The following is a 14,020-nucleotide window of genomic DNA, read 5'->3' on the forward strand; positions in this document are numbered from 1 at the left end:
CCTCCTCCGCTGAATACTGTATTATTTCTTTTGTGTATTTGTGTGTGTCGGCTGCGCATCTCACTTGCAGCTCACTCGAGACCCATCACGCCTTCATTTCTGTTGTGTCTCCGGCTACACCCCGACAACCGCGTAAGCGCCACCTTAGTAGCGCGAGGCTACGCAAGCGCATCATACACTGTGTTGTGTGTTTCTCCCCATCTGCTCCTTTTTGTGCGCCTATTCTCGTCACATAGCACAGGCTTCTCAGCGGACTTCTATGTTGTATTTTGTTTTATAATTTCTTTCGTTTTATGCTCTCTCTCTCTCTCTCCATGCCCTCCTGAGAATATCTCATCACTCTTTTTTCGCCAACTCCCTTCCTCCCCTCTACGGAGAGCCCTCCAGCGGCGACTCAGGACACGAAGATGTCTCTTGATATCGCGACCTACCAGCTCCTGGACGCCGACCACCACATACATTTCTGCTCGCAATCACCAGATACGAAGTTTCTCGCATGTGCCCTTGGCAACGGAATAGTGTGTCTTGTGAACGCCATCACGTTCAATGCCGTGGCGCGTGGGGCCCCGGGGAAGGACTTTCTCGACGTTCCCGCTACGTGCATTCGATGGGCGCCAGAGCACTGCAACAACGCTTGGCAACTCGTCAGCAGCAGCTGCGCTGGTGGTGTCATGCTGTGGCACTGGGATCGTACGGAGTTCTCTCTTCGACGTGGGGCCGCAGCGTGCGAGCAACACAATGAGGTGATGGTGGTGGATGTTTCGCCGAGCGGAAAGCAAGTGTTGACGGCGGGCAGCGATCGCATCGTGCGCCTGTACGACTCCGAGCTCACCCCGCTTGCGCAGCTGACAGAGGGAGTAAACGCCGATGGCACGTCACGTCCCGCACACACCAACCGCATCTTCTCTCTCCGCTTCTTGACGGAGGTGGCGGCCGTCAGTGCAGGCTGGGAGAGTCCGATTCAGCTGTGGGACCTGCGCGCGTGTCGATCCAACAGGCAGGTAGTCGGGGTGCAGGGGGTGTCGGATTGCTTAGAGCCCGTCCCAAGCACCTCGATCGTGTTGGTGGCGTCCCCGAAGTCGACGAACACGCTGCAAATTTTCGACACCGTCACCGGAAGAGTGCTGGAGGAGAACTCGAACAAAGTGTGCTCTCAGTTAAACCTGAGGGAGCGCGTGTTAGTATGCCGCCTCCAGGCCGAAACAGGTAATGCCTGGTGTCTCACGGTTTCGCCGCCCTCCGTGATTGTTGTCTGCGTGTCCTCCGGCCGCATAGTGGCACGTGCGGCGCTCGCGCATACTCCGATCAACATGACCATGAAAGATGCCAGTGTGGTGGTGGGGTGCAAGAATGGAGTTCTGCTTCAGGTGTCACTTAGTATGTAAGCAAGACTCAGTCGATAGTAACAGGTAAGAGGCGTGTCCTCTCTCTATCTGGCTCTTTTCCTCTCTTTTTTTTTGGTCGTGGTCGTGTGACGCTGCGCCTCCGTCGAGGGTGTCCCTCGCAGGGGGCGGCTTTGTGTATTTGACGCCGTCTGCATGTATCATATTACGGTGAAGGAGTATGCACCGAGAGACGGGCGCTTTTTTTTTTCGACGTCTTCCGGAACGTCCCCGTTTGCACCCACAAACAAGTTAGCGCATAGGAGCATAACGCAACCACAGCGCACCTACCTTGGTAGGCGTACGGCTAAAGACTCGTCGTCTAAAGCGTACCGTCTGCCGTGGAATCGAGGCTGTGCGGGTAGTGAGCCGGGGCGTGGGGGGAGTGGCGGTCCGCGTGCACCCCGGATGAGCCCAAGGAGGGAGTTGGTCGGCCTCAGGTCAGGGTCCTCTGAGGCCCTGCACGCCCCGCCTGCAGTCCATGCTTCTTCCTGGCTCGCTTCAAGTCGTGGCACTCCAAAATGTGGTGCGGAGACTCTCCTAAGTTCGTGTCTGCAAGATTCTGATGGTGCAACTTCGGGGTACTGACCTCCTGCTTTCAGCATCGGTGCCTCCTGCGCCCGTTTGGTCGAATGGAGGACGTGACGCATGTTTTGCCCGCGTGCAGTGTGGGGCTGATTGGCCGGGATCTCTTCGCGCCTTGCTCGCCCATCGCTCCTGCTCTTCTCACCTCTGCATCCTTTGTTTGGAATCGGATACACCATGCCAGCTGTGGTGGAGAGCACGTGCGCACAGTGCCCACGCTAACTGCACCGCGGGGCCTGTTTCAGGACCCACTGCTCTCGGAGGAGGAGGCGGCATGTCCGGATAGCTTGCCCGCATGTGCAGGGACACGCGGGACCCTGCCGTGACTCCGTGGCATCCTGGGCACTCTTGCCCTCTCATGACTCTGCACGCCCATGACAGGAGTGAGTGTGTGACAAGCGAAAAAGGCCCGCGGAGAAACACGTGCCTGCGAACAAAGAACCGGCAGCCTCTTATCTTTGTCGAATCGTCAACACGATTTTATGTGGTAGCACAAAGGTGGACATGGGGTGCGCGTCTCCCCGGAACGGCGCCAGCCCAGATCTGCCCGCCTACACCAAGACTCCGAAACTGTACCCGGAGGCAGGCTCTCGGCTTCGCGACGTAGTGGGTACCCCCATGCCTGCGATCGCCCACCCCTACCGATGCGACCGGCACCATCAGGCGAACAACAGACTCAAACAGCGCAACAAAGGAGCCCTATTGTCTTTTTTCTGCGCCTCTCACGACCATGATGTGAGCCGGTGCAGCGCCGCGACGCAGCGCCAATCAACGGTGTAGCGACAGCGTATCCTGTTGGCATGGTGTGCCGCAGCAAACGCGCCTCCTCCTTTCGACACCGAGTGGTGCATGCATGTGTCACGGAGCAGCGAGTCCTGCCATCATGCCGCATTCACGTCGTCCTGCGCAACTTCTCTGCCGATTTTTCTTCACTCTCTCCCCGTTGCCACTACACCTCCGCCGGCCTCCTTCTCCACCCGTCGCCACTTCCTCCTCCCTCGTCCACGTCTTCACGGCTCTCTACATCAATACCGCCCTTCCGATTCACACGAGCAGAAAGCAGCGCGGCTGTTTTTTCCATGTCCATCGGCACCGACTACTTGAGCGCCATGCTCAACTACAATGGATGCCTGCAAGAGCGCATCCTGCGCCGCCTCCTCATCATCGAGAACGAAACAGACAGCCTTCTGGCGCTACGATGCGCCCTTGTACCTCTGCAGACCCCGACACGCAAACGAAAACGACACACTGAGCCTGTCGCCGCTCAGGGGACGTCTTTCAACGTGGATGTCGACACCACTCGTCATCGCTGGAGCACAGAACTTTGCGAAGCCCTCAACGATGAGGCGGCGAAGGCGAACTGCATTGCATCGCTGTGTCCGCCTGCTAAAGAGCGCTGGTGTGCAGTCGCCGCGGCACTTCGTCGCGCAGGACACCCGTCATTCACCCCATACGAGCTGTTCACCAAGTACAAGGAGATGCACAGTGATTCAAGACCCTTTGCGCTCAGTGAGGCTCGTTTCGTGTGCCAGTATGTCCAGGAACACGGGGGTGACTGGCAGGGACTGTGTCAAGCACTGCGTCAGCGTCTGGGACACGTACGCTCACCTTTCCAAGTAGCCCAGCAATACCGCCAGAGGCTGCGGTGCGCTTTTGTCGAGAATCGCCTCACCTCATCTCAGCTCCTCACCCTGCTCGCAGACCTGCCCGCCTCCCCGCAAGATCGCGACTTTGCCGCGCTGTCGGTTGAGGCGCAGCGGTTCACCTCGCACAAGACCCTGCAGGTAAGCCCGCTTTACTTGAAGAGAGAGCTGGAGCCCCTTGACTTTGCTGCTCGGGTGCCGACGTGCCACCACCTCTACTGGAAGCTGGTAAACCTTCTGTGCAACTTCACCCTCTCGCATCCCAACCGCCTCCATGCGTTCCAGCACAGAATGCCATTCTGCTACCAGCAGCGTTCCCTAGCCGACCTCGCGCGCTCCCTCCAATGCGAGGCGGCGGAGCTGCAGGAGAGAGTCGTCCACGCACTCCTGCGTCTTAGTCGTCCACCAGAGGCACTCAACTACGAGGAATGCTCCAAGAAGCTCTTCGGGACGGTGTGCGGTGCACAGCTGATCTACCAAATCTCCGAGAAGTTGCACGAAAAAGACATCTGAGCCGCCCCTCGTCACATCCCACCCACATTGTCTTCTGTTGAACGGGCTTGTGGTCATGTTGGAGGACAAACTGCGCAGCTTCGCGGATTTGCTGTGCATAGCCTTCATTGCCTTGTCCCCGCACCCCAGCGGCAGCCTCGCCGGCACCTGCTGTCATCTGCCCTTCCGGGTACACGAAAGAGCAGCGACCCGTTGACACGCTGCGCAAAGGCACACACAAAAAAAGAGAACATGCTAACAGGCTAACACGGCAAAGGGTCCGAAGGAAACGACATCTTGGCGGCATTCACTGTCGCATCGCTACACGGTGCTGCGCGTGGCACCTTCACACGCAATGTATGGCGCGGACCTTCCCACTTCTCTATCGTCCGTCATCCTCTTCAACGTTCTGCCGCACCCTTCTTTTCCCTCGATGCTCTCGGTGAACTTGGAAAGCACTCACAAGTCGCGTCCTTTGTTGTGTGTGTGTGCGTGTGTGTGTGTGTGTGTGTGTGTGTGTGTCCATTCGCCCCCCCCCCACCACTCCAACGCTACCTCTCGTCGTCTCCATCTCTCGCACTCCGTTCGTATAGCTCTCGCTGCTCTCTGCAGCACGGCCGTCTTGATCACTCGGCTTCCGTCCCATTGTCGGTGTACGTGTTTCGCTTGCTCGTTTTTCACCGCCTCCGCCCCCACCCCCTTCCCTTCTCTTTTCCGTCTCCCTCTCTTGTAAAATCATGGAAGGCATTTCAGAGGAGCAGCGCCAACGTGAAGAGGCCGAGATTCGCGAGCGCGACCGCAAGCGGCAGCAAGAGAAGGAGGACTACGAGCGCCGCCTTGCGGAGGCAAAGGCGGAGGAGGAGCGCAAGCGTCGCGAGGAGGAGCAGCTGCGCCTCGAGGAGGAAAAGCGCAAGAAACGGCAGGAGGAGGAGTGGAAGCGTCTCGGGTCCGACGCGATCCAGGACCTACCGCCGGTGCCGCCGCCGGTGGCGGAGGAGGGAGCGTTAGACATGTGGTATCTGGATGACGAGACGTCTCAGCCTCCGCTGAGCACCGCCAGCCTCAAGCCTGGGCGAAAGGTTGGCGCTCCTGTGATCACCATGAAGGCGTTGCGCGAGTTGGGCGTCGTCCTTTTCCGCGTCAGTATGAGCGACTTCTCCGTGGTGAGGCAGATCATCAAGGAACGAGAATACAAGCACACCGACGAGGTCAAAATCTCGCAGACCGCCAAGGACGACAGCTTTCTCGAGCGGTGGTATCAGGAACACTACACCGAGGACGAGCAGTTTCGCGTTGTGATGGACGGCTCCTTCTTCCTGGATATCCGGTCGAAGCAAGACGAGTGGATCCGGGTGCACGTGAAAGCAGGTGATCTTGTCGTGCTACCTGCCGGCATCTATCACCGTGCCACCCTGGATGAGGACGATTACGTGGCCCTCTATCGCGGCTTCCAAGACGCACCCCGCTTTGTACCCGTCAAGCGGTCCGACAGCCGGGCAGACTCCAACCGGGTGCGGCTGGCATACTTGATGAGTTTGAAGAAGGGCGACGTCGCCACACAGAACGGATTTTTGTGATGACGTGCTTCGTCTCTGTACCGCATTTCTCTTTTTCCCTGTGTTCACGTGTTTGATGTAACGTTGAGCGGCATTCCTTCCGCACCTCCCTCTGGCCTCTTTCCCGTGCTGCTCGGCGGCTTCGGCGGTGGCGCTGATGACGACGACAGTGGTGGAAACAGGATCGGCGTGCCGAGCGCCTCTTCCATTTCATCATGTACAAACACAACAAAACGCGTCTCGCCAAGCACAACTGTTGTCGCGTCTTATTCTCACTTTTGAGTTCTTATGTAGCGTGCCACGCCGCCTCGTATTTCGTGACGGCATTCAAGTACACCCAACGAAAGTCGACTTGGTGGTATGCTGACCGACAGCGCTGAACAGTCTGCGCTCACTCACAGAATCGAGTTTCCCAGTGGATGGTTCCGGTGTACGTCCTCTCACGCCCGCTTTCCTCTTCTTCTGCGCATACTCTCGTGCCACGCGCTCGCCACCGACGCTGAGTGTGACGTGGAGTCAGCACGATTGGAACGACACCACTGCACAGACGTCACGTGCTCTGCTCACCATCCACGCCATGTGCCTTCCCTTGCTGATCGGGCACGGCTTCACAGGACATCGTGCTTTACCACCTCCCACACACCCGAACCTCCTACCCACTCCTTTTTTCTCTCTCTCTCTCTCTCTATCCCTCTCTCGTCCGCCAGGCTGTGGAGTTTTTTCTTGTGTCTCTGGCACTGGCCATCGTGCTTGTTTACGTGTCTCTCCCTCTCTTTCTCTGCTCATCGTCCGCCCGTGAACTGGATGTCATGTACACGCGTGATGTCAGTGACCGTATTAGCGGCATCTCCGCAGCGGACCTTGCGCAGCGCTTGGTCGAGGTTTCGGCGAGGAACACTGCACGGGATGGTGCCCTTAGCCCGAGCGTTTGCCAGCGGCCGCTACCACACTGTGTGAGTGCACTGCTTTGGGATGCGAAGTGCGCTGGGGCAGCCCCGCCGCGGACGGCGCTGTTGCGCGGTGACGTGGTGGACATGACGTCATCTGTGTCGGATGCGACGCTCTCTTGCGTCGCACTTTCAGACGATGTGCGATTCCGCTTTGCCCGCTCACGGCACAGGCGCCTGACAGGGATCCTCTCATCGACAGCGGCGCCCTTACCGCCCCGAATGTGCCGCGTCGACGTGACCCACTTCTACTGGATGGACGAGTGCGCGCCGGGACTGACGTACGATGACCAGTCGGTGCTGTCGACGGTGCTGCAGAAACGGATTGTGCAGTGGGCCGTAAGCGCCTTCGCGCGGAATCCACTGCTGCGCAACATATCCCTGCAAGCCCTTGAAGCCGTGTTTCCCGCGCTGCTTGCTTTCTCACCGCGCGAACGCGAGGAGCTTCTTAAGCACGCTGCAGAGCTTCTCGGTCAAGGGACACTCATTTGGTACGGTCAGGCAATGATCAAGCAGTTCCACGAAAGCGCCGCCTCACTTGCTCTTTCCCTCCTCACATCCAGTGAGGAACGCTGCTCCGCGGCGCTCCTATTCGCGCTAGCAACGGCGCAGGAAGTTATGGGCGCTCGACGTGATGACGCTGCCCAGGCACTTCGGTTTCTCCTCGAGGTGTACGGCGTGCGCGGCGTGGCGCTATCGCCAGCGCTGACAACCGCAGCGCTGCTCGTGTCCCGGGCAACGGTGCCGCTCTGCACCCGCCGATGCTTGGGAGCAGGATCACGTCAGCACCATCTACTCCAGCCCTACCTCTTTCCACTATCCTGCGCCCATGTGGAAACGCTGCCGTGGATTCCACACAACACCCACACCTCATCCCCCGAGCACCTCCGAGAGCTCGTACGCCGTGCGCGTGAAGCCGCAGCTGCGGTACTCGCAACGGCAGCGCCGTGCACCGCCACCACGGCTCAAAAGCGCCATGCGCACGAGGACGACGTCAACGCGTTCTTCTCCGCAAATCACGCGCTCGAAATACACCGCGACACACTCGTCACCCATGCCAGTGGCGACGTCCCCTCTTCGTTACCTGCACTCAAGGCGGCCGACAGCGGTGCCGCGGCGCGTTCACGCCTGCTGGAAGCGGCGCCCAAGTGGTGGGAGCAGGAGGCGAAAGCGAGCAATAGCGACACGGCTCGTGAGGAGACAGAGCTGAAGCTCCATGTGAAGGCCGCGGCAGCGGAGCTGCGCGAGCCGCACGGCAGTGACCACGCGTTGCTTGCCGTCATCCACCGCACGCGCAAACGTCAGCGCAACCGTGAGCAGCCCACGGCGCAGACGGTGGAAGCGGCGCTGGAGGGTGCGGCGATTCGGTTGAAGCGACGCGCCTTTCTACAGCTCGTGGACATTTTCGCGCTCAACGCGCACACCGAGGACCGCGACGGAAAGGCGCGCCAGTACCTCGAACAGCACCACGTAGCCGAGGCGCAGATCCGCGACTTCACCACGCTTTTGTCGTCCACGCGCAAGACGTGAGGTACGCACGTCGCTCCATCCACCCGCTCACGCGGCTTGCGTCTGCGAGCACCGGCTGGTGCAAGACACCCACAGCAGAAGGAAGCGTTTTCCTTTGTGGCTTGAGGTGCCCGTGGTGTCTGCCCTACAGCGTGAGCTCGGCCGCACTCTGCCTCGCCTGCCGCAGGAGGCGGGGGAAGGGGAGGGGGAGGGGCACATCAAGTGGTGCGAAGCAGCTGTACACACACGCGGCACACCGATGCGCCGCCTCCGTCATCTCGGCACACTCCCCACGCCACACTCTACCCACCGGCTGAGCAGGTCACCACATGATGCGGCCCTCCGGCTGGTTCGGCCTCCCCGCCAGCAGGCAGCGCAGGGGCCACCTGGGATGCGTTCGAGTCACGCTGCCACCTTCGCCTATCGTATGGATGGCGCAAGCCTGTTCACCGCCGCAGGTCGCTCTGATCTCCCTACGCCGTAGGCGCTGGCCATGTCACCGCCAGCAGTGGCGCTGCATTTGCAGGGCTGGGAGGAGGGGGGTACGGTGTGGTGTGTGTGTGTGTGTGTGTGGAGGGGAGAGGGGAGGGGGGAGGGGGGGCTGCTCAGCTCCTCCCCACACAGAGCACGGCTGGTGGTGGCTGAGATGCCACGCACTGTGGCGCTCTCTCCCACCCCCTTTCCCTGTTCTTCCCCCTCTTCCCCTCGTGAAGGAAAGGAACTCGAGTGCAAGGCAGCAAAATGCGGCAAACAGTGATGGCCGCCTCAGCACCCGGTTCTTGTTCTCTCAGGCTGATAGTCGCCATTGCCGTCTCGCTCTTTGGCACCGCCATCCATCGGCACGATCGAATTCCGACGTCATCCTCGCTTTTTCACCCATCTCGTCTCGTGTGCCTTTCGGGTTGCGATGGTGTGCGCATGAGCGCGCTACTTCAACTTTCATCTTGTTTCGTAATTCTCCTTCTCTTTTGCCGCTCGACCTCGGTCGTTAACAGTCCTCTCACAGTGACCAGCAAAACGCAACCAAAGAAACCAGAGCCCCCCCCCCCCCCATCCCTTTCTCCTGAGTGCCCTTTGTGACTCTTCGTATCGTTCACCCTTTGGCTGCGGGTTTTTTGTGCATTTCTATCGGCTCACCTGCTACCACCAGCGCAAGCTCTCTGTCGCAGTCCTCCCCCCCCCCCTACACACCCGCACTTCTCCTCATCGTCACCATGAGCACTTCACCGAGCGACGCTTGTGCCATCCAGCAGCTGATGACAAAGCCCACAGACACCGCCGTGCACTACTGTGCCGAAACCTGCAACCTGGACTATGATACCAATGACTCCGAGACAGGCAACCTGGACGAAGTGTTGCTTTGCGCAGAGCCGCTGAAGGAAGCGCAGAACCTTCTGCCCAACGCTAAGTCGCACCCGAACTCGCCAAAAGCGTCGATGCAGACCTTCCTGCAGATTGTGCCGCACTTCTTCACCCTCACCCTTGAGGAGATATCCAGTCTTGACGTCATGGTGCGCGAGTACAGCGAGATGGATGCCATTATCGAGGAAGGGGCGTATCTGGAGCACATCTACGTGCTCGCCTCTGGTACCGTTGAAGTGATGAATTCCAAGAAGGGTCTGAAGCGTGCGTTTGGCCACCGGCGCATCGGCAGCATGGTAGCGCCAAGCGTGTTCGGCATCGATGACGCCATCCTCGAGAACGCCGTCGAGTTCACCTACCACGCCAGCTCCAACACGACGCTGCTGCTCATCCCACGCAAGCAGTTCATGGATCTCTTCGCGCGCTCCCCTATATTTGCAAACAACGTCTCCAGCCAAATCCTTCGCACGCTTCCCTCCTTCTCGGTGTTTCAGGAATTCTGCCGGGCTGTGTTCGGCATTTCATCCTCCTCGGCGTCCGACGCACAAGGGAGGCGAAGCGGCTATTCCTTGTCGCTGCCCATCCTCATTCGCCTTTTCCGATCCAGCGGCAACATCCTGCACCAACACGCCAACAGGAAGGAGGTGGACTACGAGGCTCTACGGTATTGCACCCGCCGCCTGCCCGTGAACATCACCGTTACCTACGTCATCATCCTCACCCAAGGGATTCCAGACTATCTCTCGGACGAGTTCCTCGCCGACGCCGCAAACTCGCAGCCTGGCGCCACGCCGTGTATCGCCGCCGTCGACACCGGGAAGCGACGCCGCTGTGCGTGGACGTTTGGTGGCGGAGGACAGACGCTTGTACTCATGCGTGACGGCTTCACCGACACGATCGACTTTGTGTCCAACTTGTGTATTTTCTGCATTGAGGCGAAGAAGTTGCGAGCGCGGCTGCAGCACCTGGTGTCGCCATCGGCGGCCGAGGTGCTGCGAAACGCCCTTTCGCCAGTCGAGAACAACCTCAGCGCCCACGCGCGTATGGAAGAGGTCCTCGCGTCGCTACCCTTCTCGGATGACGAGTTACAGGGCCTGGAGAGCGTCTGGGGCGACGAGACGCTGCAGCAAATTTACAACATCATGGTGCACAGGGAGGAGTACGTGGTGCACGTCGAGAGCGTCAGTAGCAAGGTGTTCAGCGAGAATCCATACGCGAACTGGGCCCTCACCATCCTTCGCCACATCAAGAGTCGCCTCTGCGTTTCTGAGCTGGAGCCACTGCCGGAGGACATCATCATCGACGTCCTCTTCTCTCCAAATCGGACGCTGAAGAACCTCTTCTGTTGCATGTCGGCCGTCATCAAGGCGCTCATCGACAACATCTCGGAGGAGTCTGGGATCGGAAAGGGCGAACGTGCCGTCAACTGGAAGAACGTGAACGACCGCTACTACTACCTCTTGACAGGCTTGCTGGAACGGAATGCGATGATTCGCGACGCGTACCGGTCTCGACTGCAGTCAAACGGCTTCACACTCATGGAGGACGGGCACGCCTCGGCGCTGATCGTCGACCTGATCGACGTCAGCAACATCTCACCCGACGAGACGGACCCGGGCCTGCGTGCGTGCGCCGCGCGGGCGAGCAAGAAGAGCAGGGAGGGAAAGCGGCACTTCATCATCAACGTGGACAAGACGTTTGGGGCTCAAATCGAGGCCATCTTGCGCTCTCTTCTTCTCACCTTCGGCAGCCGCATCCAGAGCGTGAACCTCACCGGCAAGGCTGCTGGTCTCACCGGCAACCGCGGCGACGTCGTTCTCCCGCACAAGCTCATCTTCTCCAAGCAAACCTTCGGCGAAGACTCGACGGATGAGATTCGCTTGTGCAACAGCAAGAGCTTCAGCCGGGAGGACATTACACCGTTTCTCGACAAGTCGTGCTCCGCGCAGGTGCACCACGGCACCTGCATCACCCTCCCTGGTTTCATGCTTCAGAGTCAGCCGGTGCTTAAGTTCTACAAGACGGTGCATGGCTGCACTGCCGTTGATATGCAGAGCAGCTACATCGCACGTCAGTTGGAGGAGTGTCGCCGCAACGGGGTGCTCCGCCAGACCATTCCCTGTCGCTACCTCTTCTACTGCGACGACATGCCCCTCGGCAACGAGAACGGCTCGGTCCTCAAACCACAAAAAAGGGAGATCATCTCCACCATCTACGCCACTGCTCGCGCGCTCCTGCGCAAGATTCTCGAGTCTTGAACAGCGTCGGCGCGTCCGCCGGCCCCGGCCATGCACGGGGGTGGGTAGACGATGGTTTGCTTCTTTGTTTCCTGGAAAGCTTGCGACAAGAATGGAAGGAGGCATGGGCGATTGCGAAAACGAATGGAGGGGTCGGAGATAACGGATGTTCTGCCATTCCACCTCCCACATCCCACGGACAAAAAAGTTGATCACCGTGTTTCTTTATCCCAGCTTCCTCCGTTCACTTCTCATCTCGAGACATCGAGTAATGGCAAGCGTTTGATTCCCTTCACCACCCCACCCCTTGCATCCTTCGCCATGGCAGCAATCCCTTGAGGGGCAGGAAGAAAAGGAGACGCCCAAGCCCACCAGCCCGCGGGAAGTGATATCGAGCGCTCGAATGGAGGAATGCCAGATGCGCATACCCGTCCATGGCAGTGGGAAACGTACCAGCCCGGCGGAAATGGCAAGCTGCAGCACCATGCATCTCGCCCACCGGTTGACCTCACTCTCTCACCCCTTCCTCCTTTCATTCTTCTTCTCGGGGCCGCTCTTCGCCTTTGCCGCGGTTATCCGCGAGGGCCCTCTCCTCAGCTCGCGCCGTCCTGCACCTTATCTGACCTTGCTGGACCGCATAACAACAAACAAGACGCTTGCCGAGCAGTTTCGCTTCGATGAAGCGAACCGCCAGCCTCGAAGATGGAATCCACGATTGCTTCCGACTCTACTCTCTCCGTCGCTGTCTGAAAAGTCATCGTCCTCCTCTGTTGGCGATGTGCGGGAGACGATTCACTCGATACTCTTATTGTATACTATTTTTGCTGCTGTTGTGAGAGCAAACCAACCAAACAGTGTTTGCTGCTTTTCAACGTCCAGTCCACAAAAGTCTCAGCAGACGTACGTCGAGGGAAGATGAGGGCGTACTGAAGTCCCGCTCGCTCTCCGTAGCGTTTACCCAAAGGGCCGATCATTTTTGGTGCCGCCCATCAACTTGTGATGAAACGGCGCCGCACAAGCGTGCTGACCGCCGCGAGCCGTGGCATTTTTTTGCGCTGCCTGGCGTCGGCACCGCAGACCGTTCGCCTTTGCAATCGCCCACCCGCGATGAGGAGCTCGTGTACGGAAGGCAGACACTCTCTGCGGAGTGGAAATGCCTCCTCTCTCTTTCACATCCCCGCTGCGGTGTCACGGTGTCCACGGATCGCATGACAGCAGAGCAGCTAGCACCAGCTGGCCGCATCCATCGGCAGCCGCCTGTCGCGACGAGTGCGTTTGCCCCCTCCCTAGCAGGGTGAGCTTGCGCGCTGTTATCCACCTTGTCGACCACCTTTAAACAATGCGCTAGTGCGGATCTCTCAAGGACTTCCCTTCCCTGCACAGAGGAGTAGCGCACCTCGCGAGCAACAAGGCAGACAAGCACTCTCGCTGCTTCCAGAACGCGCCCAAATCAAAGACGCGACTGATACGTCAACACTCCAGTGCGCATTCGAAGTTGAGCGCTTCAGAGCAGCCCACGACAGCGCACTCTCCACCGCCAAAAGCGTAAGTGTACGTGATCGGGTCAGGGTCAGGGTCAGGGTCAGGGTTTATATCTCCACTGATTCCTTGCACAGCGACACCCTCTCCACCTGGACGGGTGCGTGACGGTGTACTACTGTACTGGTGTACGGGTGTGCTACTGTACTGGTTAGGGTTAGGGTTAGGGTTAGGGTTAGGGTTAGGGTTAGGGTTAGGGTTAGGGTTAGGGTTAGGGTTAGGGTTAGGGTTAGGGTTAGGGTTAGGGTTAGGGTTAGGGTTAGGGTTTATATCTCCACTGATTCCTTGCACAGCGACACCCTCTCCACCTGGACGGGTGCGTGACGGTGTACTACTGTACTGGTGTACGGGTGTGCTACTGTACTGGTTAGGGTTAGGGTTAGGGTTAGGGTTTATATCTCCACTGATTCCTTGCACAGCGACACCCTCTCCACCTGGACGGGTGCGTGACGGTGTACTACTGTACTGGTGTACGGGTGTGCTACTGTACTGGTTAGGGTTAGGGTTAGGGTTAGGGTTAGGGTTAGGGTTAGGGTTAGGGTTAGGGTTAGGGTTAGGGTTAGGGTTAGGGTTAGGGTTAGGGTTAGGGTTAGGGTTAGGGTTAGGGTTAGGGTTAGGGTTAGGGTTAGGGTTAGGGTTAGGGTTAGGGTTAGGGTTAGGGTTAGGGTTAGGGTTAGGGTTAGGGTTAGGGTTAGGGTTAGGGTTAGGGTTAGGGTTAGGGTTAGGGTTAGGGTTAGGGTTAGGGTTAGGGTTAGGGTTAGGGTTAGG

At 58.8% G+C, this 14,020-nt stretch overlaps 5 protein-coding genes across 5 annotated transcripts; all 5 read left to right on the forward strand.

Moving 5' to 3' along the window:
- Positions 1-407: 407 nt before the first annotated feature.
- LMJF_34_4580 (conserved hypothetical protein) lies at positions 408-1,385 on the forward strand (the record flags this gene model as incomplete). The annotated part of the gene is made up of 1 exon (XM_001686513.1): positions 408-1,385. The coding sequence occupies one exon, from the start codon at positions 408-410 to the stop codon at positions 1,383-1,385; it is 978 nt and encodes a 325-aa protein (XP_001686565.1).
- Positions 1,386-3,046: 1,661 nt separating this feature from the next.
- LMJF_34_4590 (conserved hypothetical protein) lies at positions 3,047-4,123 on the forward strand (the record flags this gene model as incomplete). The annotated part of the gene is made up of 1 exon (XM_001686514.1): positions 3,047-4,123. The coding sequence occupies one exon, from the start codon at positions 3,047-3,049 to the stop codon at positions 4,121-4,123; it is 1,077 nt and encodes a 358-aa protein (XP_001686566.1).
- A 716-nt stretch (positions 4,124-4,839) lies between these two features.
- On the forward strand, positions 4,840-5,679 carry LMJF_34_4600 (putative 1,2-Dihydroxy-3-keto-5-methylthiopentene dioxygenase; the record flags this gene model as incomplete). Its single annotated transcript, XM_001686515.1, has 1 exon — positions 4,840-5,679. One exon carries the CDS (start codon positions 4,840-4,842, stop codon positions 5,677-5,679), a length of 840 nt encoding a protein of 279 aa, XP_001686567.1.
- Positions 5,680-6,467: 788 nt separating this feature from the next.
- On the forward strand, positions 6,468-8,135 carry LMJF_34_4610 (conserved hypothetical protein; the record flags this gene model as incomplete). The annotated part of the gene is made up of 1 exon (XM_001686516.1): positions 6,468-8,135. One exon carries the CDS (start codon positions 6,468-6,470, stop codon positions 8,133-8,135), a length of 1,668 nt encoding a protein of 555 aa, XP_001686568.1.
- Positions 8,136-9,328: 1,193 nt separating this feature from the next.
- On the forward strand, positions 9,329-11,734 carry LMJF_34_4620 (conserved hypothetical protein; the record flags this gene model as incomplete). Its single annotated transcript, XM_001686517.1, has 1 exon — positions 9,329-11,734. The coding sequence occupies one exon, from the start codon at positions 9,329-9,331 to the stop codon at positions 11,732-11,734; it is 2,406 nt and encodes an 801-aa protein (XP_001686569.1).
- Positions 11,735-14,020: the final 2,286 nt, after the last annotated feature.

Source organism: Leishmania major, chromosome 34, assembly GCF_000002725.2.
Source record: "Leishmania major strain Friedlin complete genome, chromosome 34".
NCBI classification, from domain to species: domain Eukaryota; phylum Euglenozoa; class Kinetoplastea; order Trypanosomatida; family Trypanosomatidae; genus Leishmania; species Leishmania major.